The 26,216-nt window shown below is 37.7% G+C and overlaps 2 protein-coding genes across 9 annotated transcripts; one reads left to right on the top strand and one right to left on the bottom strand.

Annotated features, from left to right (window-relative positions):
• The first annotated feature begins 105 nt into the window (after window positions 1-105).
• LOC132701940 (myosin heavy chain 95F) lies at window positions 106-22,757 on the top strand. Of its 6 annotated transcripts, none has more exons than XM_060670282.1 (18): window positions 106-198; window positions 6,276-6,463; window positions 7,944-8,017; window positions 9,759-10,102; window positions 13,627-13,834; window positions 13,892-14,126; window positions 14,182-14,356; window positions 14,948-15,105; window positions 15,165-15,553; window positions 19,888-20,079; window positions 20,130-20,354; window positions 20,556-20,763; window positions 20,827-21,068; window positions 21,125-21,576; window positions 21,714-21,761; window positions 22,053-22,298; window positions 22,357-22,532; window positions 22,587-22,757. In XM_060670282.1, exons 2-18 carry the CDS (start codon window positions 6,283-6,285, stop codon window positions 22,733-22,735), a joined length of 3,702 nt encoding a protein of 1,233 aa, XP_060526265.1. In that variant the 5' UTR covers window positions 106-198; window positions 6,276-6,282; the 3' UTR covers window positions 22,736-22,757. The 6 variants fall into 6 exon arrangements, with proteins under 6 accessions (XP_060526265.1, XP_060526268.1, XP_060526267.1 ...); XM_060670280.1 differs by lacking the exon at window positions 106-198 and adding an exon at window positions 278-452; XM_060670283.1 differs by lacking the exon at window positions 106-198 and adding an exon at window positions 499-617.
• A 32-nt stretch (window positions 22,758-22,789) lies between these two features.
• On the bottom strand, window positions 22,790-26,201 carry LOC132701944 (large ribosomal subunit protein bL33m). Of its 3 annotated transcripts, XM_060670289.1 has the most exons (4): window positions 26,068-26,201; window positions 25,926-26,010; window positions 24,120-24,223; window positions 22,790-22,931 (listed from the first exon to the last, which is right to left on the bottom strand). In XM_060670289.1, exons 1-4 carry the CDS (start codon window positions 26,075-26,077, stop codon window positions 22,882-22,884), a joined length of 249 nt encoding a protein of 82 aa, XP_060526272.1. In that variant the 5' UTR covers window positions 26,078-26,201; the 3' UTR covers window positions 22,790-22,881. The 3 variants fall into 3 exon arrangements, 2 of the variants coding, with proteins under 2 accessions (XP_060526272.1, XP_060526271.1); XM_060670288.1 differs by lacking the exons at window positions 25,926-26,010; window positions 26,068-26,201 and adding an exon at window positions 24,281-24,398; XR_009618835.1 differs by lacking the exons at window positions 22,790-22,931; window positions 24,120-24,223 and adding an exon at window positions 25,612-25,853 and having other exon boundaries at window positions 26,068-26,194.
• Window positions 26,202-26,216: the final 15 nt, after the last annotated feature.

Genomic DNA, 26,216 nt, shown 5'->3' on the forward strand with positions numbered 1-26,216 from the left:
ACGTAATTGTATATTCGTTTACTTTACAGAAGTGGTGATTACGAATTTGTATTAAGCTGTCCGTACTGTCAAAAACCCATAATTTGGAAAACGAAGAAGAAAATGGTGAAGCGCGTTTGCCAATGAGTGTGGGTTTTCTTAATTAATGAAACACTTGTGTCTTCGTGAACTGTGTCCATAAATTTCGATTTTCAAAAGGTGAGATTATTTAAATTAAAAGTCATTTTATTGTGGAAATGTCGGATGTAGCATTATTGCTGTAAAATGTGATGTAGTCGCAAACTAAATGAACGGACTAGCAACGTCGCTAGAGAAAGATAAAAGTTTTGAAAGTAACAAGCTTCGAACTTAGATCGCTGTCAGGTACGTTGCGGGTAGGTGTTTGTGTGACAGGTGGTTGAGTGGTTTTTGTGTATGCTGTACCAGTATTCGTCCGCGAAGCAATATTCCAGGTAAATTTATCTAACTTAATATTTCGTGTGGCAAACTACTCTATGCTTAAAAAAATAAATTTGCCGGTCCGTCGATCTTTTCCAAAACACGAAAAAATGCTTGTTTCATGCATAGATACCGTTTTTTCCTCGCTTCAAGGAATTCATATGTAGCTGTTTTTCAAGGTAATAATTGTTTAAGTAATTGCGTTAATAAAAACGGTAAAAATTTTTTCAATATAACGTGGCAAAACGACGATTTGTTTACGCTTTTTAAAATACTCGCCAATTCGGTAATCCAATTGGAAATTGTACAATCTGGAAAAAAAAAACTATAAAATCCGAATTATCGAGAGCGCTGATGAATGATGGTTATCATTGCGTTATCATTTATATTCTCGTATTGGTTTGTCTCGCGTCGTGGATACATTGCCTACCTGTGCGACGCTTTCGTTAATCATTAAATATTTTGGTAATGAGTAAGATGATGCGCGATTTTTTGCTGTTGAGATTTCATTTTATTTTGTTTTAAATAAAAAAAAACTAAACAGTAAAAATATTGTTTCGTTAACTTTGTATCAGTAATTATAATAAAGATGCTGCATAAAAATTGTGTATAAGATAGGTAGTATTTTTTTAAGGCCAAGCAGTAAAAAAAAACTAACGAGAGAAGTGTGACACTGGATGCTTATTCAGAAATGCGCCAATCACGTGAAAATTGGTGAGTGGGTTGCATAATATTTTGTGAAGCGCCTTAAATAGGCAACGTTTGACCCATTAAGGTAAGTTAGTCGAACGAAAAATATATAGGGGTGTTCTAGAAAGAAGAATTTTGGGATACGTCTGCATGTGCATTTTTATGACACCCGGTAACTATAAGGAGTATCAATAAATTTTCTTTTTTTGATAAACATTGCGTTTAGTTGGGCGAAAGTTTATGTAGTCCATGTGTGACGACAATAGTTTTTCGACTCATAACTTCTTTTTCGTCATGGATATTTTTTTTGGTACTTGCAACGGTGGTCTGTGATTTTTTGTCGCCCTTAAAACCTTTAAATTTTATCTATGGTCGGCTTAAAATTAATCCAAAACTTGTCAATATCAATCGTTTTTTTTTTTATCTAATCTGGTATTTTCTTACGTGAATTTCCTTATTGCTTTGGATTTTGATCTCCACTTGTGTTCAGGGATTACAATACACGCCCATACGGACAATTTCTATTTTTAGTGCCACACTAACATGGGCCCCACCGATTTATTGAAGCGTTGCATTAAAAAAAAAAAAAACTAGATTGGTTCAAATATGGCGCCGGATACGTGAGTATCATCAAAAGCCGGCTCGCTTGATCGCCGACCGGCCATCCATGGCAAACTGATATAATAATTGTTGTCGGTTGTCAAGGTTACGCATAGCGACAGTGGATAGAGTTTTGCGAAGACGAAAAACAGACGCAGTCGTTCGATTTAGGGCTCGCGGTAAAGATCAAAGGGTCGAGGGTGGCGCGTGTTTATTTTTAGAACATAAAAGGTGGGACAGGGCGTCGTCGGCCCGCGGAGTTCCGCTTTGGACCGGAAATCGACGGAAAATTCGTTTCGCGCCGTCGAAAACTATAATGACGCTCTGGCGGAATCACGCCTTGTAACGTTTTTTTTTTTTATGGCGGCGCTCGTAAGCGTCGATTTTTGTAAACAAAGGGAAATTTTAGCCTGCTGCGATACGTTACCGTCTCTAATTGGGTCAAAGCGCGATCTCGGGCATTAACGGTGTCTCTGACACGAGACGAACGGTAAGAGCCCACTTTACCTCGATTAGGTTCGAGAAACATCTGTAGGAACAACCGTTTTCTAAACGGTTGCTCGATTCGGAAACGCATCTCGCGTTCTGTGACCCGATTTGTGAAAACCAACGAACGGTTACCACCATAGACTAAATATCCAAGGAGACACCATATTTCATTTATAAAACGCTCATTGTTTTGTCGTAATGATTACCTCACGTTAAAAATTGTATGCGAAAAAAACGTTTGTCCTTCTTAGTTGATGACTTCTGGCTGTGAACTTCAGATTGTGGCTTATTTGGCGTACAAATTAAAAAAAAGGCAACTGTATAGTATAGGTATTATATTATCGAGAAAATTTTGCTTCGTTCTATCGATGGAAAATATGGCAACAGTTTTATGGTCATTTAGTCTATGCTTACAACCAAGGATGACCCATAGCTATCAGATAATATAATGTACTTATTACCAGTGTAACAGTAAACAGCTATCACCGCACCCTTAACTCATTTTTTCTGAAACATGTAACGGGATCTTGGATCTTGAGAACGTGCTGCCGTAAAAATGCCACATCCAAACGGAAAACTGTCGAATTGACTAACTGTCAGCTACCATGTTGGTTGTGAATATATATCAGCATTGGCAGGGCCCGTATAGCTATATATAGAGGCCCTGCCTATGCCGATAAAAGAGGAACTTAGGAAGCAATTTTGACTTTTTTTTTTCAGAAGGTCCATTCAACATGCGCATGCACGAGATTTAGAATCTCCTTTTTATGCAATGTTCTTGGGTCATTCAACAACCAACATGGCGGCTGATAGATCGTCAATATGTTTGGTTGCTGCATTTTTACGGCAGCATTTTCCCAAAATATGTTAGAAAATGCGCGGAAAATCCTTCCCTTTCCTATGAAAATATCAATGCCTCCTGCGGCGCATCAATTTTTTCCGTAGCCAGGCTATTATCTAATAGCTATATGGCAAGAGCTGTGTGGGTCTAATAGCTATTTGATGTCACTAATACCACTCATTTAATTATTTTTTTTTTGGCACATTTTGGGTACATTTTGGCAAAAAACTGCCGAAAATAGGCTATATCTAAACTGACTATGGAATGTCCTCATCATTTCTTTATGTTGGCATCACAAATGGGCGACCCAGATTACCTCCAGAGAAATACACAACTCAGTGTTTCGGGAAGAAATATAGAATAGAATTCTTAGTAAATCAACGTGTTTATCGGTTACAGGATCGGGAAAACTATACGTAATCGAATATTAATTTCAACGTTTCATTAGGAACCGAAAAGCAGGAAAATATCTAGTATCGCAAAACAGTCATTTTTAAGAACTCTTTAATATTAACGTTCTAGTAATGGTTTAACAACAACTCAAAAATATATGTAAATAAAATTTGCAAGAAACAATTAACCTATATATTCGTACATCTTTTATCTTAATATTTTTGAGAGGACTTTTTTTTCTTCATTTGTAATGTTGAGTTTTGGGGATGTCAATCCAAAACCCTTACCAAAAACGGGACGTCTGGTCTGCTTATAAAAACGAAAAATAAGAGGGGAATGTATGTCACAGACCTTTCCCCCCGCGGACGAGGCAATTATGTTGCATTGCAATGGCTTCTCTAACCATTGAATAGCTTGTTTACGTTTAGTCCAGGTCCGAAAGGAATTATAAGTAACAGACAATTCATGCATCCGCAATTTCCGAAGCGAACCCATTACATAGTATGTATGCCATAAATAAGCCTGACTCGTCAGTTACTTAATATCTTATCAATCGACTTGCTTCGAAAATTGCGAATGCACTGATGTTCGGTTAACTATAATAACACGTCCGAAAGTCACTGCCTATGATAGACGTAAAGCGAAAGAAAACGACGGTCATCGTCAGAGTCATTTTCTTTATTATTGTAATCGCGTTCCGGCCGTTTGGCGTCAAAACGTCGCGGAATTGAACGCAATAACCGTGTCCAATCGAGCAGCTACCGGGCGAATTCTACTGAGTGTCAGTCACTAAACTGCCTTGAACCGCGGGTTCGATCGCATTTAGCGTACCAAAGACGCGGATTTTCGTCGCATTTCGACGTTTTACTTTCACCTGATTTATTTTGCTGCGTTCGCTATATGCATCGCAGGCGAAACGGTTTTTTGTTATGCGAGATTTAAAATTTCGTTTTTAACCAATGGCAGCTCTAATGACAAATTCTGACTTAGTACCCCTTAGCCCTTGCGGCTTTCAACAAACAACATGGCCGCTGACAGATCGTCGATGTTAGGATGCGGTATTTATACGGCAGTATTTTCTCAAAATATGTCGAAATCCTTTTAAATTTTCAAGCAAAAAATGAGTTAAGATCTGGAAAAGCAGCGCAGAATTCCAGCACCCACGTCGGCGTCAGTATGATTCTGTAATTAATTTGGCGTTTTTGTTCTTCAAACCCTGTAGATACGATGCAATTTTTTTTAATGGAAGCTGTTTTTTTCGTAAATCGGCGTAAGGCGTTAGTTTTCATAAACTCATAGGTTAGGTTAGGTTGAAATAACTCGCACATGAAAAATCTAAGTGAAAAAATTTTCAAGAATGAAGACTGTAATTTCTTATGCTTGTTCTAGTAAAAATTCAACTTGTAGGTTAATTGCTTTCTTATATTTCCTGTAATACTTGTACACTAAAACATATTACCCAAAAATCCTATATTACATGCGACAAAAAAAAGTGATGCGCCTCGGGCTGCTATGATAATTTCGTATAGATGGGAGTGACCTTCGCACTTTTCTTTGTAAACACCTTTCTACACATACTTAACTCGAATTTCCAGGACATGTAACTATATTTAAGCATATGTTGAGAAAATCCTAGCGTAAAAAACCCGCATCTAAACTGAGACTTGTCTAATCACCAGCAGATTGTGGAATGCCACATATTCGTTGAAAACCAAAAAACAACCATTTTTGTTCGTGTGCTGTGTTATTTTACGGTTTCCTCGCAATTTTTAACCACTTCTTGTATTAAGTGTTAAGTATTTCTTTTTTATTGTTTACTGTCATGTCAGTCTCAAAGACAATTTTGGTCGTTTCCTCAATTTCGTATAACTTAATTTCTATTATTTTTACAAAACATTTGAAGTAAACTAAAAAATAAGATTTATTTACCATCACAATCATAAATTAAACCTTCTGGTCGATCAAAATATTCCGAGCACCTGGTCTGAGTGCAATTAGTGAACGATTTAAATTACAATATAGAGCAAAAATATTAATCAGACGTAAATAATGTCTGCCCGTGTCAGCGGTTTTGGCCATTGCGTGTTCACAGCCGCCTATGTGAAAATATTGCAGAGTACAGGGGTGGTCCATTGTAAATGTTACCCCCTCTAGGAAAGTTTACCCAAACTCCAATTTTTTTTAGCTTTAAGTTCTTTTATTGGACCGTTATTTTTTCAGAAAATATATATTTTTTTACGATTGTCACAAAAATCCACCTGGTGACAAGCAATCGTAATCGCGGCACCCATTGACAGCCATTTTTAATGACTCCAAGTTTACAATAAGAAAATGAGATAGCGCAAAGAGCATTAAATAAAAAAGATTTCAGCTTTAAAATCATACTCACTGTACAAACCAAGTTTTAAAATTCAAGATGACATATACACCTTGCTCTGTTGCCCTTACAATAATAATTGAAATTTGTCCTATTAAAGTTAAACAAACTGATGTTAAAAAAATTTATGAGAGCCTAGGGAAATAAAACCACCGTAATTGGATTGCTTATAGGCGAGTCCGGGTTATTTGTTCGCGGATTTAGAGCGTTTACGTTTCGTAATTTCACATTTGCGTACGGAGATTTGATAATAAAAATAGGCGAGTTTCGCAAGTGTTCAGCGACTTGGGCATGCCACAAAAATCGGAAATTTGTGTTAAATTTACATTCTAGATCGCGTAATAAGCGAGACAATTTGAATTTATAAAGTAAACCCGAGGTGTTCGTTTGAACTCTACCAGATTTGATCGACTCATTGTCAAATGCCTTCGTTCTTTTTTTTGGCAGCTGAATCATGGACGACCTGGTGTGGGCCCGTGACCACACAGAGGGGTTCGTTTTGGCCCGGATGAGCGAAATAACCAACGATGGCGCTGAGGTGGTGCCGCTCGACTCCAAACACGCCAAACGGACGTTGCCTTTCAGCGACATCTATCGGGCTTACGTCGAAAAGGATAGGGACTACGACGATAACTGTGAGGGGCCGTTTAAACCATGCACATATTTTTAGATAATTACACCATTGTTGCCGCAACTATTTGTTAATTTCTGAGTTAAATACTCTGACCAGAAAATTTATATATTATGTTTCATAATGCGAGGGAGTAAGACAATTAAAGATTATATCGTAAAGTTAAGATAAATTACAATGATAGTTTTCCGTATTTAAGTTTTTAAGACCTTACATATCTCGAATCGTTCCTAAATTAGAGTTACACTAATTTGTAAACAATAGAGAGACGAGTTTGATAAATAAAAGCAATGTGACAGACGCGTTACTGCATATAGTTTATTAGAAAAATAATTGTAATATTAATTATACGTGATTATAACTATGTAGATGGCCAAATAATTGAGATATTAATTAAATTTAAATCAAAACTGGTATAGAAGTAAGAATAGATATTATTCAAAAATAAATCTAGTATTAACAATACAACTTCATATTTAAATTCATGTTGCGAATATTCAAAGTCGAGAGAATGAGTACTACAGTGTGTTATCACTCAATTTCCTACAGTCCACTCTCCTGACTTCCCTCATGCATGAGGGTTTCAAAGTGTTGTTATACTACAAACTCTTTTACTTGTGCCCATAAATATTTTACGCTAATGCTAATATGCTAGTAATTCCATTATTGTTACCAATGTGAGTCGTTATTATTAATCTTACCTTTTCCCAAGGATTTTTTTATTCCATTGGGCCTTTATAATAGATACTCTTGGTTTTCCTTTGAAACTGTCTAACTGCAACAAATCAGCAGATAATTTTGTCTTTCTCTATTAAAAGTGGTTTTCTGTTTTAAGTTTTTTTCTTTCCTAACGCAAGTTGATTTCTTTTAAACTATCTCACAACTTCTTACCCCTGGAATTTCTCTTCCCTCTTCCATTTCAGACATTATTTTGTACACCGTAGGTGTTTCTTTTTTAAATAAAATTAGTGTATTATTCCTCTGATGGCAGTTTTCTTCATGTACTGTTAACTATAATTTTAATTTTCAAATTTTAAACACAGGCACAGGTAGGTCAACAACCTGTCCGTCTATATGCCACTCTCGGGACCCTTGACGATCATCATATTGGAGACGGCTAAGACTGCTAAGTTTTTCATTTCAGTAACGATTTATGAGTCTCTCGCATTAAGAAACAAATCATAGTGCAATAAAATGAAAAAACCTCTCATCGAAGACTTGCTTTGCGGGAACAGTTTGATTTCAATTTTAAAATTTGTGTTGTATTTTTATAAATTACGGTACTTTGACCTTGCAAAGTAAGTGCATGGTTAAGTCGGTTATCGGCATCGGCAATACGTATCAGCACCCGATATCGAAAAATGCAGTACAAATTTTTATTTAAATAATTTACATTTCAAAAATTGGTTGTGCTGTTTTTCCTTTAATTTTTCTTTGTTTGGAAACCCCCTGAACTGTTTTTGCAAGTCGTTAATTATTTTTAGGTGAGATGATGTTCCTCAACGAAGGTTCACTACTACACAACATACGTACAAGATATTACAAAAATAAAATTTATGTGAGTAGTATTAGTAACATTTTCCTCTTTTTTTTCCTTTAGACACGATAAAAACAGCGTGTTCACCAGATTGGAATAATCTAGACTCTAGATAGTTAAGGCAGCCTCAATATTTTACATTAAACAAAATTGATGAAATATGAATTTTTCAAAGAAACTTTCACAGGCTACTATCTTCTGGATTTGGAAAACAAGTTCGATTCATTAAATTTTACTATATATAAATGATTCTTTACAGTATGTGATGCCTTTCAAGACGATATTTCCAATCCTTTCGTTTTTCGAATGCAAAATTATTTTTCTAATATAACTGCTTCTCATCTTCCTTGTTATTTGATCGGCGAATACACCAGCACTTTTGCGCAACTCCGTTGGATGTTGGATACTGTATTGTGTGCATCGAACCAAGTTTCATGTAGCTAATTTATACATCTGTTTTCCAATTTGACAAATAAATGTTTCATCTTTAATATCTTGTTTACTATTGTCCAGATTTATCGAAGATATTGGCGTTTTTGTACGTTGGCGGTTTCTTTTAAAGCCTCTTTCATGAACTTTAAAATTCGTACACATTTTTCACAATTTGTTTTGCATCTAATGAAAACATTCTTTGCTGCACATGCATGGACGTTATATTTCTTCAGAACTTTTGATATGTGGTCAGTAATGTTTTGAATGTAAGGAAGGACAACAGTGGCAAGTGTGGGGCTGTTTTCATACTCATTGCCTTTGGAAGCTTGTAGTGAAGCGTAAGGTGAATTTTGGTTTCAGTGACTCGGGCTGAGATATTTTTAGGGCTCTGTAAACAAGAGAGTTGATAACCGATTATTTTTGAGCCGAATGGTGATGTGACAACGCATTAAGGTATCGATCTGTGTGCGTAGGTTTTCTGTAAGCAGAATGGCCCAATGTAAAGTCTGATTTTCTATTGATAAGAATATCCAGGAATGGGTGATTATTATTAGTTCTTAATTGAATGGTAAATCGTATGTTATGGTGTATAGAGTTTAAATGTCTAAGAAAATCTAGTAGGGATTCTTGATCATGTGGCAAAATAGCAAAAGTATCATCAACGTCACGTTTTAATAATTTTGCTTTTAGAGGGAAGGTGCCTGATAGAGAAGAAGCCTTAATATAAGATTTAAGGTTGCGCTCCGTAGATGACGTACTATCTTTTTCAAGTTGACGATATATGATTCATCTGATATTAATTTGTGTTCATGACCACCGTTGCATTTCCTTTATCTGCTTTTAGAATTGCGATATCGGGAATTGGATTTTAGAGATTTTAGAGCAATGCATTCAGGCTTTGGAATATAAGATTCAGGAGATTTTGGTATTTTAAGGATTTTGCGTTTTCAAATCGAATTTTATTAGCTGTTTGAGATGGCTGAGATGGTTGAGATGGGTTTGTTTAGGATAGACTCGACATTTGAAATGATTTCCTCTTTTGAGATAATACGTGTTGGAAGTTGAAACCTTTTGCAAGAACTGATTTTTGTGTGTCCGAAAGTTGGTGTGATATATATGTGTGTGTATATTTGGTAGTTGAGAAGTAGTTTCTGGGTAGAAGATAAACGAAAATTTTCAGCTTTGTCATGAATCATGTTTGAAATCTTAAATCCAGAAGTTTTGTAAAAAATATTACCCCCCACCCCCCGCCCCCCGCCGCCAATAGCTAGGGCGGGCGTAATAACTGTTAGGAAGGGTGTACAGACATGAAAACCCATTCTTTTTTAAGTCATTCGTCGCCAACATCCTCATTGCGATCAACCCGTACAAAGACATCGCGGAACTATACTCGGGCAAAACGGTGGCCTCTTACCGGGGCAAGTCGCTAGGGGAGATGCCGCCCCACGTGTTCGCCATAGCGGATAAGGCGTTCCGCGACATGCGCGTCTTCAAGCAATCCCAGTCGATTATAGTTTCCGGAGAATCAGGGGCGGGCAAAACGGAGTCGACCAAACATCTGCTGAAGTACCTCTGCGGCGACGGCGTTGCGGGCCCCATCGAGCAGAAGATCCTCGACGCGAATCCCGTGCTCGAAGCGTTCGGTAACGCCAAAACAACCAGGAACAACAACAGGTGCGTTTATGTCACCGACGTACGGTGTAGTGACACTAATAATTCCGCTGGAGCTATGCACACGCTTTTGTGTCGAAACTATAGTTACAGGGTTTCAAAATAATATTATGGTTTCAAAGATGTTGTTCCCATAGTTGTTAACTATAATGCGTTTGACATGCCATCTATGGCGTTTAATATAAGTTGCATCAAAACGTTAATGTACACATGGTGTTATTTTGGTGACGTTATATAATCTAATTAATGAATCTGAACGCCATCTCGATGCTGATAAATATTTTTGCTGCATATGCTATTTGGTAGCTGTCGAGTTCAAATTCGGCAGGAATTTAGAGGTCCATCCCCAGATGGAACGTATTAAAACTGGACTGAAACGGATGTCTCGAATTGTTAAAAAAAAAATCTCGAACCAGGAATAAAAAAATGTACAGGCGTGCCGCTTATAGCCAAAAAGCTGAAAATTTCAATTTTTCGAAGTTATTTTTTGGTTGCAAATAAAAGTTTGTGAGAAGAGAATTTGTGGAGACAACGATAAAAATGTTTGTGATTATTTCTTACAATGTAATGTAAGGGATGAAGTTAAAGCTAGAAGAATTGGAAGTTTTTGTAGCTGCTGTGTCAAACATTAAACTGAAGATTGGTGTAGAAGTTTTTAAAGTATCCTATTTTGAATTATCGAACGAACCTTTTCGGTGCTGACAGAAATAGTATTATCGCTGATTAGCCATTCTTTTTATGTAATTTGAATTGATTTTACCCAGTTGAAGTAATAGAGAATGGTGTTTAAATTTGTAGTTTAGTAGTAGGATTAAACTATTATTTGCGGTTTGAATTTATGATATAATATTAGCCAAATTTTGTTAACACTTATAATGAAAGCAATTTTTTTTGGGGTTTGAATTTATCTTATTAGCAATGCCCTTGCTAACAATTAATTAATGTGGAATCCTTTATAATGCGGGTCTAGACAGTGTGTTAATACTAATATTGAACACAAATATTTTGTGGGGTTTGAATTTGAAATTAGTAATGCTCGTGGACCAGATGAAATACAGATACATACATAAATACATACAAAACTTTAGAAGTGAATACCGCTCTCACACTTCAATTAAATTTGCTCAACTGCAATAATTGAAAATCGTTCATTCTGGAATATACATCAAATGTGAAGAAAACATTAGTTTCAGTTTGAATTCAAAGGTGATTTTGGTACAAGACACTCATACAGCACGCAGAGATGTAAACGTGGATGTAGATGTTTGCTTCCGCATTACAAAAAAGCTTTCGACACATGTTCAACACAATAAGTTACCTACTATATTGAACGATATAGGTCTGGACGGTCTAGACATTCGGATAATAGTCAATTGGACAGCTGACAAGAGTTAACGGCCAGACATCTGAAGAAGTGCATATTATGAGAGGATTTTTGACAAGGTTGTTTATATGTAGAAAACATCTTTACAGAAGAATGCAATCGTGATCAACAATTTAAGATATGCACGGTCTTACTAGCAACAGGTAAAGAACAACATTTAAGAACATGCAAAATGTTTTAACCAACAATACTATGCTATGTCTTGGGCAAATTCGGTACGAAAACATGAATCCTCACTGAAATAATGTGTTTTCGAAATGAGGGTTTACAGAGAGAGAAGAAGAGAAAACAGTGAAGAATGAAACGGTTCTGCAGCATACGAATAGAGAAAGAGAGGTACTTAATGCCATAAAAAAAAACAAATATGGAAATATCAATTCTTCTTCCAGTGCCATCCCCTAACGGAGGTTGGCGATCTCTTTTCTAAATGCGTCTTTGTCTCTCGTAACGTGAAACAGTTCTCCTACACTCATCTGAGTCCAGTCTCTGTTTCTTAGCCAGGATTTCTTCTTTGTTCCTCTGCATGATAGTCTGTAGTAGTTCATACTTATTATTTCTTAGAATATGGCCAAGATAAGCTGTTTTTCTTCATTTGATAGTAATCATTAATTTGTCCAATTCTTTGTAACACTCATTAGAAATTCCAGAAGTCCAGAGTATTTTCAAGGTTCTGCGATACAGCCACATTTCAAAGGACTCTAGTTTCTTGATGGTCTGAACCTTGAGAGTCCAAATTTCTACTCCATACAAGTAGCTGTGTCCACACGTAGCACTCAATAAACTTTAATCTTAGTTTAAGGCAAGTGTTTTAAATCTTAAGAAAGACTGTCGCTCAATTTCGATTCTGATTCTTATTTCATGATCCCGGTCTAGGTCTGAAGTTATGTTAAGTTCCTACATATTTATATTTTTCCACGCGCTCTATAAGTTTTCCTTGTATCATCAGGTGACCTTGATTGGCCGAGTTTTTCGAGACAATCATGAATCTAGTTTTTATAGTATTTATTGTAAGTCCCATTTTAATGCTTTCGTTATTAACCCTGTTCACCAGTAATTGCAGGTTCTCCAGAGATTCTGCCATCGTCCGCGAAGCGTACATTTTAACTATCTCACCACCCATCTTAACACCTTCTTCTCTTTCCCAAATGCACCGATGAAATATCTGTGAATATAAATTGAAGGTGAATGTACGCACCCTGCCTCGCTGGATAGGCCGCCTTTTTGTTTCCGTTTTGTTTATTTTCACAGTGGCTGTTTGGTTCCAGTATATCATTGACATCAAGTTTGAATGTTGTTCAGTTAATATATGAGTTTGGTATTCTGGACTCTATTAAATGATTTGTGATAGTCAATAGTTTTATTGTATTCGCGACTTTTTTGGAGGTGCCTCCTCTGAAGTCAAACTGTGAATTATGTACCTGTTCTTCGCATTTTCTGGATATTCTATTTTCGATTATTTTCAGCAGGACTTTTATATATCAAATATGAATTGCTCTATATAATTATTCAGGAAAAAATTGAGAGAGAACATCGCAACATTGCCCAAGTGCGGTGAGGGCAAGTTCTTTCATATTTAAACTTATTAAACGCGGGCTTACACGATTTGACCAGCTTATTACCCGACTTATTTTTGGGCATATCTTTCCGAAATACCAATTATAACGAGTATTTCTATCGTTTGTAGAAGCTAATACAGAAGTGATGTATGCTGGAAAACCACATTAATGGACAAAATTAAAAATGACTATATTTTAAAAAGAATGAATGTACAAAAGAGACTTTTAGATACAGAAAAACAGCTAATGTGGTTTGGACATAAGACTCGAATGAGCGAAGACAGAATAGCCAAAAAAAGATGGAAAAGAGGCAGACCACGGAAAACCTGGAAGGCAGGAATTGATGAAGCTATGCAAAAGAGAAGTCTCACAGAGGATATGTACAGCGATCAAGACGCGTCGAGACGCGTGGAAGTTGGGATGCGGTAAACAGCCAGTTAATATATTATATGATGTCATTTCAATAACACCCTGTATATTGTTGACACTTTGAAAATAAAAAATAATTAAAAAACAACAATTCAAATTTCACTCTCGGATTGAATGTCGATTCGGCAAACAAGATTAATGCGAATGTTCGTGTTTAGCTCGAGGTTCGGTAAATTTATCGAGGTCCACTTCGACAAAAAGTTCCAAGTGGCCGGCGGTCATATTTCGCACTACCTGCTCGAGAAGAGCAGGATATGTTCGCCACACGGGGAAGAGCGTAGCTACCACATCTTTTACATGCTCATGGCCGGCGCCCCGGAGACTCTCAGACAACAACTGGCCCTGAGCAAGCCCGACGATTTCAACGTGAGTCTTTTCCGTATTGAATCGCGACGTCGAACCGTCTTTTGATCGTTTACGCAGTACCTGAAAAATGGGTGCACGAGGTACTTCGCGAAACCATCTTCGGAGAAAAGGCTCGTGGCGACTCAAAAGAGCTCCGACCAGACCAAGTCCGGTTCGCTCAAAGACATCCTCATCGATGACGTCGACGATTTCAAGGAGTTGGACATGGCGCTGTCGCGCCTCGGCATGTCTGACGGCGAACGATTGCAGATTTACACCACTGTGGCGGCGGTCTTACACTTGGGCAACATCGGTACCAAAACTTGTCGGAACTGTTTTTGTTTTAAATAATACCGCGTTATGTGTAGAATTCGAAGACAATCCGGAGGACACCAAGGGAGGCTGCCGGGTGGCCGCGAGCAAGGAGAAGTCGCTGCAGATGGCCTCGAAGTTGTTGGAAATCGATCCCTCCGAACTGAGACAAGCTCTGGTGGCGAGAGTGATGCAAAGCGCCAGAGGCGGACTCAAAGGGACGGTTATCATGTAAGTAGAGTAGTATGAGAGTAAGTAGAGCTCGGTCGATAATTATAAGTTCTTCTCAAATCAACGTTCCCAATGTCAAACTCTTCAAACAATGTGACATCGACACAAAGCATTTTTGAAATTTTTTAAATTTTAAACGAAAATCTAATAGTTTACGTAGAGTGGTTTGTATGAAGCGTGTTGAGGGAAGAAATGGGTCCTCCGACGACAATTTTAAGTTATTCTATTACTGTATCTCAAATCTTCACTGAACTTAATTATGTGAACATTAACAAAGAGCCGGGACCTGATCATCCTCATCATATTTTGCTTAGTAGTCCTTTTTCATTGGGTCTTATTTATCATTTTTAAGCATTCCTTAAAAGCTGATTACTTTCCAAATTTTTGAAGACACAAATTCATCGAGAAACGATATGTAACGTAGCTGCTAGAATGCGCTACACGACAAATACAACAGAAATTCCTTTTGTTCCATCTTTCGTTACAAAAGAATGATGCGAAAAATCATCTTTATGTTTTTAAAGACAAGCGACCCTACACAAATGCTCCGAAGAATTGTCAACTGGCTGTTACTTGTAATTGTAATTTAAGGGTGCCTTTAAAAATCCATGAAGCCAACAACGCGAGGGACGCGCTCGCCAAAGCGATTTACAGCAATCTCTTCGACTATATCGTGAATCGCATCAATCAAAGCATCCCGTTCCAAGCGTCCAGCTATTACATCGGCGTGCTGGACATCGCGGGTTTCGGTACGTCCATCAATACTGTCCCGCCCCCCTTTTCTGTATATCGCCCGTTTCGTCCCCAGAGTTTTTCACCGTAAACAGTTTCGAGCAGTTCTGCATCAACTACTGCAACGAAAAGCTGCAGCAATTCTTCAACGAGCGCATCTTGAAGTTCGAGCAGGAGCTGTACAAGCGCGAGGGCCTTAGCGTGCCGGAAATCACGTTCGTCGATAATCAGGACTGCATTGACTTGATCGAGGCCAAGGCGAAGGGCATACTGACCCTGCTGGACGAGGAGTCCAAGTTGCCTAAGCCTTCGTACGCCCATTTTACCGAAGACGTGCACAAAGTATGGGGTAAGGAGTACAGGTTGGGGTTGCCACGGTCTTCTAAGTTGAAGGCGCACCGGAGCATTAGGGACGACGAAGGTTTTTTGATTAGGCACTTTGCCGGAGCAGTGTGCTACCAAACAGTAAGTGACAAAAATAAAATCGATCTTTTTCATCTTTCAAAAATTCACATTCTACATTCTCAGCGCAGTCTGTGTGTGACGAAATAACATAATGTACAAAAAAAAATAACAAAAAGGCGGAGAGCGCTGCAAAAAGAAATATATAATGCCAATACTACTAATAAAAGTAAGGCCGATTGGTCTATTATAAATAATAATTTCGGAAAAAAGGCAAACCCTACAATAACTTAATTTACTTTAGATAATGGCTTGGTTTTCTTCTTCTTCTTGCGTCGGTTTTTGTTGAGTCAAACTTGCCAGGGTTTCGCCAATCATCCTGTTGGCTTCTTCAGAGCTTAACTGAAACTAGCTCGCATTTTACTATGTACCTGCTCATATATTTTTTGAGAAGGGCGGAGCTAAATAAGGGGCATAAACACCGTCTCGGATTACTGATATCCATATTGGTGACAGGTAAAGACCTGAGTCGCGGTTAAGATAGTTAGGTTGCTTATAGATTTCTCTACTCCCGGATTTTCCGTTGGTAGAAGAATTGATTACGTGCATGAATTTTAGTTTTGTCGAATAAAATGTTATGGTCCAGTTTCGTGATTGTGTTTGGCAACTGCTGATGAGTTTATTTGTCTTAGTCTTAAGGCTCTTTCATGTTTTTTGAGCTTAGTTGATATTTTTCGCCCGGTCTCTCCAATGTATCCTTTGCCGCATATATATGGAATGCTTTAAACTCCTGGCATCTCAAATGGAATTTTGTCTTTGACGTATCGAAGATGTTGAGAGATTTTTGAACAAGACAGTGATGTTTGCTTTCATATTGTCTCCATTCGAGTTCGATACTCTTTCAAACATAAATCTTCGTTTATGTTCTACCCAAAATCACATTCAGAAATGTGAAAAACTAACTTCAACACTAGTCAAACTCTTCTCAACTACCAAACACCGTCCTTACCCCACATATTATTCCAAATTTCAAATGTCGAGTCTATCCTAAAAAAAACGCCATCTCAAACAGCTAATGAATTTCGATTTGAAACTTCAAAAATACTTAAAAAATCAAAACCGCCTAAATTGCTTAAAATCTCTAAATTGTAATCCTAAAAGCAGTTACAGGAAATGCTACGGTGGTCATGAACACAAATAAATATCAGGAAAAGATTTCAGATATCCTTACAGACGGACCATGACGTCAACTTAAAAGAGATCGTATGTCATCTATGAAATGCAAATCTTAATCTGTTATTAAGGCTTCTTCTCTATCAGACTCAGTGAAAAAGTCTGTCACCCCTCTTGGCTCTATAATTCCTCGTCTCTACAGACTTCCAAAGATTCACAAACTAGGATTACCCTTTCGACCTATTGTCAGCACCATTAGTTCTGCAACATATTCTCTAGCAACATCTTCTTTATTAAAACTGGGAAAACTGATAGTTTTGTACTTAATTCCTTTTACTTCATATTCTGGTTAGTTTCGACGTACTCTTTGAAAAACAAAATTTTGTATCGTCGTGCCGCCCTCGTACTCTTTACTATAGTCCCTATTCCTGAAACTCTCAACAAAATTTCAGATATATTAAAATCCCGACAGTCTGGAACCAAACCTCACGTTGATTGAAAAATGCTTGTCTGGAACATATTTGTCTGATAATGGTCAAATTTTTTAACAAATTTCGGAAACAGCTATAGGTTCTCCACTATCACCAGTCGTCGCGAATATATTTATGGAATCCTTTGAAAAGAAAGCTCTCAACACCTGCCATCTAAAACCAAAATTATGGAAACGCTACGTTGATGACGTTTTTGCTATTCGGCCTCATGGTCAAGAATTCCTGGTAGATTTTCTTAGACATACGTTTTACCATTGAATTAGAAACTAATAATAATCTCCCAATCTTAGATATTCTTATCAATAGAAAGTCAGACCTAACATTGGGTTATTGTGTTTAAAAAAAACCTACACACACAAACCGATACCTTAACCAACTCTCTAGTTTACAGAGCCGTAAAACTATCTCAGCCCGAGTCACTGAACCCAGAATAAAAGCACCCTACCTCTGCTCTTCTCTCAAATAATTTCCACATTAAAGATATCCTTCCTTACATTCAAAACATTACTGACCACATATCAAGAGTGCCAAAGAAATATAACGTCAAAACCGGAGATCTGGTTTTGACGTTATATGACTTGTTCAAAAATCTTCCATCTTCGATCTGTCAAAGACAAAATTCCATTTGAGATGCCACCAGTTTACAGCATTCCATGCTTATGCGGCAAAGAATACCTTGGAGAGAGACCTGGCGAAAAATATCAACTAGGCTCAAAGAACATGAAAGAGCCACAAACGAGACGAAGACAAATAAACTTATCAGCAATTGCCGAATACAAATCACGAAATGGACATAAAATTTTATTCAACAAAACTAAAATTCTTGCATGTAATCAATTCTTCTACCAACGAAAAATCCGAGAGTCTATAGAAATCTATAAGCAACCTAACAATCTTAACCGCGACTCAGGTCTCCGCTCCCCTCAAACAATAAAAAAGCAGGTACAGAGTAAAATGCGAGCCAGTTTCAGTGAAGCTCTGAAGAAGCCAACAGGATGATTGGCGAAAATTTAGCAAGTTAAATTCAACAACAACCGACACAGCAGCATTGCAGAAGTTTTGTGAAAAGTATTACAGTAGCCTGTGGAAGTTTCTTTGAAAAAATCAATTTTTTTTGGTTTCTTGTCCTCACTAATTATTAATATGTCAAAATATTCTTTCTTAAAATTATTTAAACAAAAATGTAGATAGTGGAATTAAAATGTTCTTCAGACCTCTTACCGGAAACGAAGAAGTTTACCCGCTTGCGTCTTGGCTTAATATGTCACTGAAGAATGCGACTTTTTCAGAGATATTTAAGCTAGCTAGAATTATTACGTTACACAAAAAGAATGATCGTAGATTTATTTTTCTTTCTAAATTAACAAGCATTCTTACAAACTTTCAACATGGTAGAAACACTCAAATTATATAGTGCTATAGTAAAAAATGACAAATGTTTTGGTTTATTTATGGATCTGAACAGAGCGTTTGACCTTGTAGATCATGATATTTTGATTGCGAAGATGAATTTTGATGGTCTAAGGCAAGGCCTAAAGGGATTTGATATGATTAAATCTTACCATTCTGGGCGCAAACTAATATATTGCATATAAATGCAGACCTGGAGGAAAAATACTACCTTAGGAGTCCCACGAGGATCTGTTCTCGGACCTTTATTATTTGAATTATTTATCAATGATCTACAGAATCCATCAGGTCTGGAAAACGGATACTTGGCAGCGTTTGAGAATAATAATTTCTACCTATGTTGTAAGCGTTCGGTTGAGGCATGTTACATACTTTTCGTTAAAATCAAATTTTGTCTAGACAAAGCCAAAAAACGGCTTTAATAAATTTTACTCCAAGATCTGTATCACAAAAATGCTTGGGTTACAAATTGATAATGAGATTTGTTGGGTGAAATATTCACAATGTGTCGTAACTATCATGTTTATTTTGCTTTGTATGGACTAGACCAAGTTACGAATTAAAAAGTTCTTTTATTTTAGAATTCCTCATACTTCTTCTCTCGACTTAAATAGCGTCATATTTTGGGGTGGCAACAATTTAATTTATGCTGCACATAGTCCAGGATTGTTTGCTAAGTCACTGGCATAAGCTACATGGTATAAATTGTTAGTTATTGCTACGAACTCTTTTAATAGGAAATTGTTTTTGTAGTACAGATGACGTGTAATGTGTAATTTTACTCCAAGATCTGTATCACAAAAATGCTTGGGTTACAAATTGATAATGAGATTTGTTGGGTGAAATATTCACAATGTGTCGTAACTATCATGTTTATTTTGCTTTGTATGGACTAGACCAAGTTGCGAACTAAAAAGTTCTTTTATTTTAGAATTCCTCATACTTCTTCTCTCTACTTAAATATTTTGGGGTGGCAACATTTTAATTTATCCTGCACATAGTCCAGGATTGTTTGCTAAGTCACTGGCATAAGCTACATGGTATAAATTGTTAGTTCTTGCTACGAATTTTTTTAATAGGAAATTGTTTTTATAGTACAGATGACGTGTAATGTTCAATTTATATATAATTTGCAATTTTCATATGGTTTTTGATTTATTTTAGGACCTACTAAAAAAATCTATTTTTGTAAGGGGTCGATTTTTCTTACACGAATTGTAATTTGGTGTTTGGAATAAAGGTATTTAATGTGGTTTGAAATCAAAAACATTTGCAGCAATTCAGCTCTCATGTTACTTTATCCTTCCTTAATTATTACCACAGAAACAATTCATAGACAAGAACAATGACGCTCTGCACGCGTCTCTGGAAGGCATCATCCAAGACAGCAAAAGCAAATTGATCCAGACCCTGTTTGCGACGTCCATGGCGCAAAAAGGTAAACTTACCTTTATAAGTGTCGGGAACAAATTTAAAACGCAACTACAGGAGCTGATGGAGAAACTTCGCGACAACGTAAGTCGCTCGCCTTACCTATTGGTTTGAAATTTAAAAAAAAATCGTAGGGTACGAATTTCATTCGTTGCATCAAACCGAACAACAAAATGGTGGACATGATGTTCGAGGGCAGCCTGTGTCTAATGCAGTTGAACTGCTCAGGCATGACCTCGGTCTTGGAGCTCATGGAGCATGGCTTTCCGAGCAGGACTCCGTTCGCAGATCTCCACGGGATGTACCAGGACTACTTGCCGAAAGAATTGAAGCTGCTGCCTCCGAAAACATTCTGCGAGGTACTAGCCACGTCGCACAGTGGAACGAAACAGACATTTTGTTGTTAAAAGTACACAAAATTTGAGTTTTTGAAACTACCCTAATATTCAGTTTTTCATTTTTTAAAACAAATGTTGAGCCCCATGTCCAACACTTAACATGGACTGGTTCCATTATGCGTCGCGGCGGTCGCCAATCTTATTAACTTCCGAGATTTACAGGCCATGCTTCATAGCCTGAAGCTGCAGGACAAGGACTTTAAGTTCGGTATCACGCGGGTGTTTTTCCGGCCCGGGAAATTCGCAGAGTTCGACAAAATCATGAGATCCGATCCCGAGAACTTGAAGGCCATCGTAGCCAACGTGAAAAAATGGCTAGTCAAGTCGAGGTGGATCAAGGCGCAGTTCTGCGCGCTGACCGTCATCAAAAGTATGGCGCCGTGTGGTGGCTGTGTGGCGTTTTATGACGAAGGACGGTGTCCGTTTGTTTCAGTGAAAAACAAAATTTTGTATCGTCGTGCCGCCCTCGTACTGCTGCAGAAGCACATAAGGGGCTACTTGGTTAAGAAAAAGTATGGCCCCAGAATCAAAACCATCAAGAACATTCGATCGTTGGACGCGAAGCTTAAGAAAATCGAAGGCGTGGCTGGACAGCTGAAGAAAGACAAGGAGACCACAACGAATGCCATCAACGCGCTCAAGTCGGAAATGACGTCGGCTATAGATAGGATCAAGGTAACGGGAGGTATGACCACCTCGCCGCTCCCACGCTTCACTCTTCTTATTTCCAGAGGGACGACAAGATCGACGCCAAAACCGTCGAAGGCCTGTACAATGGACTTCTCGTCAAAGTCAATCAACAGATGGCGGTACTAGAGAAGAAGGTGCAGGAGCAAAAAATCGCGGAAGAGCGGGAACGGTTGAGGAAGATCCAGGAGGAGATGGAACGCGAACGAAAACGCAAGGAGGAAGAAGAGAGGAAACTAAAAGAAGAGGAGGATAATAGGAGGAAGAAGGCAGAGATAGAGGCGAAGCGGAAGAAGGAGGAGGAGCAACGGCTCAGGCAGGAGGAGGCCGACAGGAAGATAGCGCTGGAATTGCAGCTGCAACAGCAGAAGGTGGAACAAGAGGAAAGGCGGTATCAGGAGCAGCTCGAGCAGGAGAGGCAGGATCGCGAATTGGCGTTGCGGTTGGCGCAGGAGAGCAACGGACAGATCGAGGAGAGTCCTCCGTTGGCGCGGAAGTAAGTGGAGCGTTTTCTTCCCGCGGGTTGTAAATATTGTATAAATATGACAGTGGGGGGAGAGGGGATGCGTTCACCTATATAATCACTCTTAATCTATGCCTCTCTCTTTTTTTTTAATCCCACGTCGATTGCAGCGTGATGAACGGAACAGACTCTCAGCGGCAATCGTTCAAACTGAACAGGTATCTTTTGATTTCTTTCTTTTTTAGCACACTAATTTCTAACACACTAAGGAACTTCCGTAATTGGTGTAGTTAGTCTAACCTATTAAACCAATTAACCATACCAATGCAAAATATCAAATATCTACGTCACCGGTAGTGTAGTTGATAATTATCCAGACTTGTCTTTGTAGGAGGTAACCATTTTATGCATTCCTCAGATTAACTACGCGAAGACCTGTAGTAGATTAGTATTTTGCTAGACCATTTAGCCGCAAACATCTTTTAACCACTAAACTACTATTGCGACAGGTCCGAGACAGCAAGGACTCAGCAGCCAAAGGGCAAGTATGACCTATCCAAGTGGAAGTATTCAGAGCTCCGTGATACTATCAACACGTCCTGCGACATTGAACTGCTAGAGGCTTGCAGGCACGAGTTCCATCGTCGGCTGAAGGTGTACCACGCATGGAAGGCAAAGAACAAGAAGAGAACTACAATGGACGAGAATGAAAGGGCCCCTAGGTCAGTGATGGAGTCAGCAGCTAAAACTCCAAGGTAATGAGGCTCATTTTTGAGGCTCCATTGGTTGCAAGTGAGACTGTTCACACTACAGGTTGCCCCAGAAGGCGATATTGGACAACAACTCGCAGCGCTACTTTAGAATTCCTTTCTTAAGGCCAGGCGGGGATCCCAACAAGCGGGGTTGCTGGTATGCTCATTTTGACGGTCAATATGTCGCCCGACAGATGGAGCTGCATCCAGAGAAGCCGCCAATACTACTTGTTGCTGGTAATACTTAATTTAGGTTGTTTTATGGTACCTCTCAAAACGTTTTTCAAACAGGCAAAGACGATATGCACATGTGCGAGTTGTCCCTAGAAGAAACGGGACTAACCAGAAAAAGAGGGGCGGAAATATTGGAAAACGAATTCAATAAGGAGTGGGAGAAAAACGGCGGACACCCATACGTTCGGATGGCAGATAGAAAGTGATTCAATATTTGTTTTCTGGGGCTTAATGTTTATTGTTACAATCATTAGCTTTACAGTATTACATTATGAAGTTTATATATTATGTAATTTAATTATACAAAGTGTATTTAATAATGTAATTATATTTATTTTCTTCCTACACCTCCCTACATGCTGCGCACCTTCTTTTTTTCCCTGTATACACTTTCCTTTTGAACTGAAATTTTTTGAAAGGAATTAAACTCCAAAAAACTAATTTGGAATGATAAAAAACAAGGCCGGTAATATTGGCGAATTGAGGTTATTCTAGGGGCAGCGAGGGCCATTCTAGCAGTTTATCTGAAGGTGCGATTCCTCTGGTAGTCTGTCTGACTATGAGTACAATAAAACCTAAATAACTGCGCACGCGTATCCGCCATGTTTAAAAGACATCAACATGAAAGTTTCTAGGGATCGGTAAGAGAAGAAGAGGAAGCTCCAATAGAGGGCCGCCGATTAAGAGGAGCTCAATTCATTGAGCCCAATAAACTATCGCAATTCCCCATGAAAGAGGTACTGTATTTTTCAGGGAAGGAAGTGAAGACGTGAGGGCATAATCTATTGAAAAGTCTGAATGCAACACAAATCGAATAAAATCTACGCTAAAACCTCATATTTGTGTTCAATTACGACGATGGTTGAAGAGTCATGGATGTCCTCAAGAATAAAGTAAAGCGGAATTAGTTGAAGAATTGAGTGAGTTTGTATTAATAAATACCTCAGCAGATAAGTGTTTATAAATTACTTTTTTTAAGCTAATTGTAGGTATGTACTACTTATAAATTTGTAAAGTGCCCCGAAAACATGGCGGAAGTCACAAAAATTTCTTTCTTTCCTACAGGTTTGAGATGCCAAAATTCAACTACAAATTAAAAGCTATTTAATAAAACATATTTTTCCCGTTGTCAATTTTTTTGACAAAAATGTTCCATAAATTTTGAAAACAAACAGGAGTTCTATTTGAAAACATTTCAAAATGTAACATAATCATACACATCATCTCAAGCCAACAATAAAACCCTAAAGTTAATTAAGCTTATGTTTAAGACTACCTTTCCCTAATCATTTTCTGTACCATTTCCTAATTTTCAAGATAACTAAAGCAATAATTTGCAGCCTTTCCTAATTTTTAAAGGTATCAGAAAGTGCTACTACTAGTAATGGAGTACCACTGACTCCTCAAAGGAAAGGACAAAATACCTAATGAAGACGGCACTTGTTTAACGCTTCAGAGGAATCCCACTCTAAAGCTGAGAACCTGGTGTTCTGTAGTATGTGACAAAAATTATCTACTTTTTATTCGAATGCCACCAGAATCATCTAGCATTATGGTTGTGGTAGAACAATATTTTTGTAAATAACTTACTGTAGGGGTCGAATCTAATGACTTCCAGTTTATCCGCCAACCTGGGCCTGATTTTGTTGAAGGTGTGACCGCTAACCAAACTTTCCATTTGTACCATTATATCTCTGAAACAAGGTATCCAACTATGAAACTCAAGAAATTTACAATAAAGTCGAACATACTTGCTTTTTACGCGTTTTAAAAGGATATTTGTTATAAACATAATGTGAGAATAATCTAGAACGTTAACCCACAATAAATAAATAACTAATATTTGGTTTTTCGATTTTTGAACCATGGAAATTCTTCTTCTTATTTTTTCCGAGGCTGGGCAACTGTTTGCCCGAAAAAAGTTGGAAAAAAGAAGAAACTTTTCACCAACCATTCGTAAACAAATTTAATCTAGGCCTGCAAGAAGAAACAATTTTAATACATTCTTGTGAACGGGGCCAAAAGAAAAAATAAAATGTTTTTCAGATCGTTACGAGGTATTTTTAATATCATAAAACAGATGCCCTTTGTGGGGGGCGTAATAGAAGCGATTTTCGAAAGGTTTTGTTCTATAATAGAATGACCTTTTAACATGTTGACTGCAGAATCAACCAAAGATTTACCAGAAGAGGTGGTCTACCGTATATTATCCTTTTTGCCATTCGACGACCTCGCAGGGTTAAATTTAAGCAACAAACAATATTGGAACATATATAGGTGCAAAAGTAATGGCAGAATTTGGAATGCGAAAGTTCATTGGCTAGATGAATTTCTTGAAACAGGAGAGATGATATTCAGAGAGCAGCTTTACATTGCGGCCATGGGCGAGTTACAAACAGACGGGGCGGGAATGGCTGCCGAATATTCTAGAGTTGTCTGGAAACCCTATAGAGATGGATATGTTTGGTATCCACATAATGAGGTTGTGGACTTGCTTAAAATTGCTTGCACAGTCTCTGCAGGACCCAGCAGTAACACATATAGTTCCAAAACATTTAATTTGTACCGCAAACATGTTTACCCAGTCTCAGTCAAGGTGGCCGAAGGATCAAATGAAGAGGAGATAAAGATCCTTTACAGGAAATTTTTAGACATTCAAGATTCTCCGATGATGTTTTTCCTAAATGAAAAACTGAACCTGGAATTTGAAAACGTTGAGTTGATTCATAGAATCTCAACAAATGGTTTTTTTATTTGGAAAGTTTTAAAAGTGGATCACTATAACAAGGCGAAACATGTAATAGGCAGAGCTGTTCTGTCTCCTTATTGCGATGATTCAAGGGTTATGGCTATATTTAGTAAGTCGGAAGAGTGTGCTGCTTTTGGGGTTGGAAATCTGAAAATTGACGCGGACAATTTTCCTTTTGATGACGCTAACGTGCACTACATGCATGTCTGGGAAGCCCCATAAAAATTTATAAACCGCCTAATATTTAAATAAATGTTATACAAATATCAGAGATGTGGTGTTTTCATAACCCATTCGAACCAATAATTTGCAATTTAAGACTGAAACAATCCATTAACACATTTGAGACTCTTTATTATTGAAGGACCTTATGCAAGATTCTATATATAAATATTTTTAGATAAAGTATTAAATACTCGAGAAGATTCATTGTAAAAGCGATATCCGTGCAAAAGTGTTTATAAAAATAATGCACTTGTTGGAGAGGGTACAGCTACATTAACAGATAATTAATTGACTATGTTTGTGCGGTTGAAACTGTCTGCAACTCGGCTTCCTGGATCTGAAAGTCTTGTCTGTGACAAAAAAAAAAACGAAAGGGATAAATACAGCTTCTCGTGAATACAATTTCTTAATCGCCTACCTACCTTTTTCTTTCCCGAAGTATGAAGTACATCACCCCGGCATTTAAAACGAATAAAACAATCATAATGATCGTAGGTACGATTAATTCTGCAATAAAACTCGATGTTTACATCATGGTAGGAAACGATAAAAAATTTAGTCTACCTGACACCATATTATCTTGAAAAATTCAACAAACCCTGGATTCTCTTAGTTGCTTAATATTGGCGGTTATTCACAAATTCTTCTACTTATTTGAAATCGTTTTACATCGCTTTCCCACTCTTCAAGCTGATCGGTGACGTATGATCGTA

This window comes from Cylas formicarius, unplaced genomic scaffold (assembly GCF_029955315.1).
Source record: "Cylas formicarius isolate icCylForm1 unplaced genomic scaffold, icCylForm1.1 PGA_scaffold_5__7_contigs__length_24384050, whole genome shotgun sequence".
NCBI lineage: Eukaryota > Metazoa > Arthropoda > Insecta > Coleoptera > Brentidae > Cylas > Cylas formicarius.

Excerpts from the sequence above, each read along its gene's own strand:
- LOC132701940 (XM_060670282.1), top strand. The coding sequence starts at position 6,283 with ATGGACGACCTGGTGTGGGCCCGTGACCACACAGAGGGGTTCGTTTTG. Across the intron at positions 10,103-13,626 it reads ACAACCAGGAACAACAACAG|CTCGAGGTTCGGTAAATTTA; the intron begins GTGCGTTTATGT and ends GTTCGTGTTTAG. Across the intron at positions 20,355-20,555 it reads CTCCGAAAACATTCTGCGAG|GCCATGCTTCATAGCCTGAA; the intron begins GTACTAGCCACG and ends CGAGATTTACAG.
- LOC132701944 (XM_060670288.1), bottom strand. The coding sequence starts at position 24,396 with ATGGTTCAAAAATCGAAAAACCAAATATTAGTTATTTATTTATTGTGG. Across the intron at positions 24,224-24,280 it reads TTAAAACGCGTAAAAAGCAA|AGATATAATGGTACAAATGG; the intron begins GTATGTTCGACT and ends ACCTTGTTTCAG. Across the intron at positions 22,932-24,119 it reads CATTAGATTCGACCCCTACA|TTCAAAAGGAAAGTGTATAC; the intron begins GTAAGTTATTTA and ends AAAAAATTTCAG.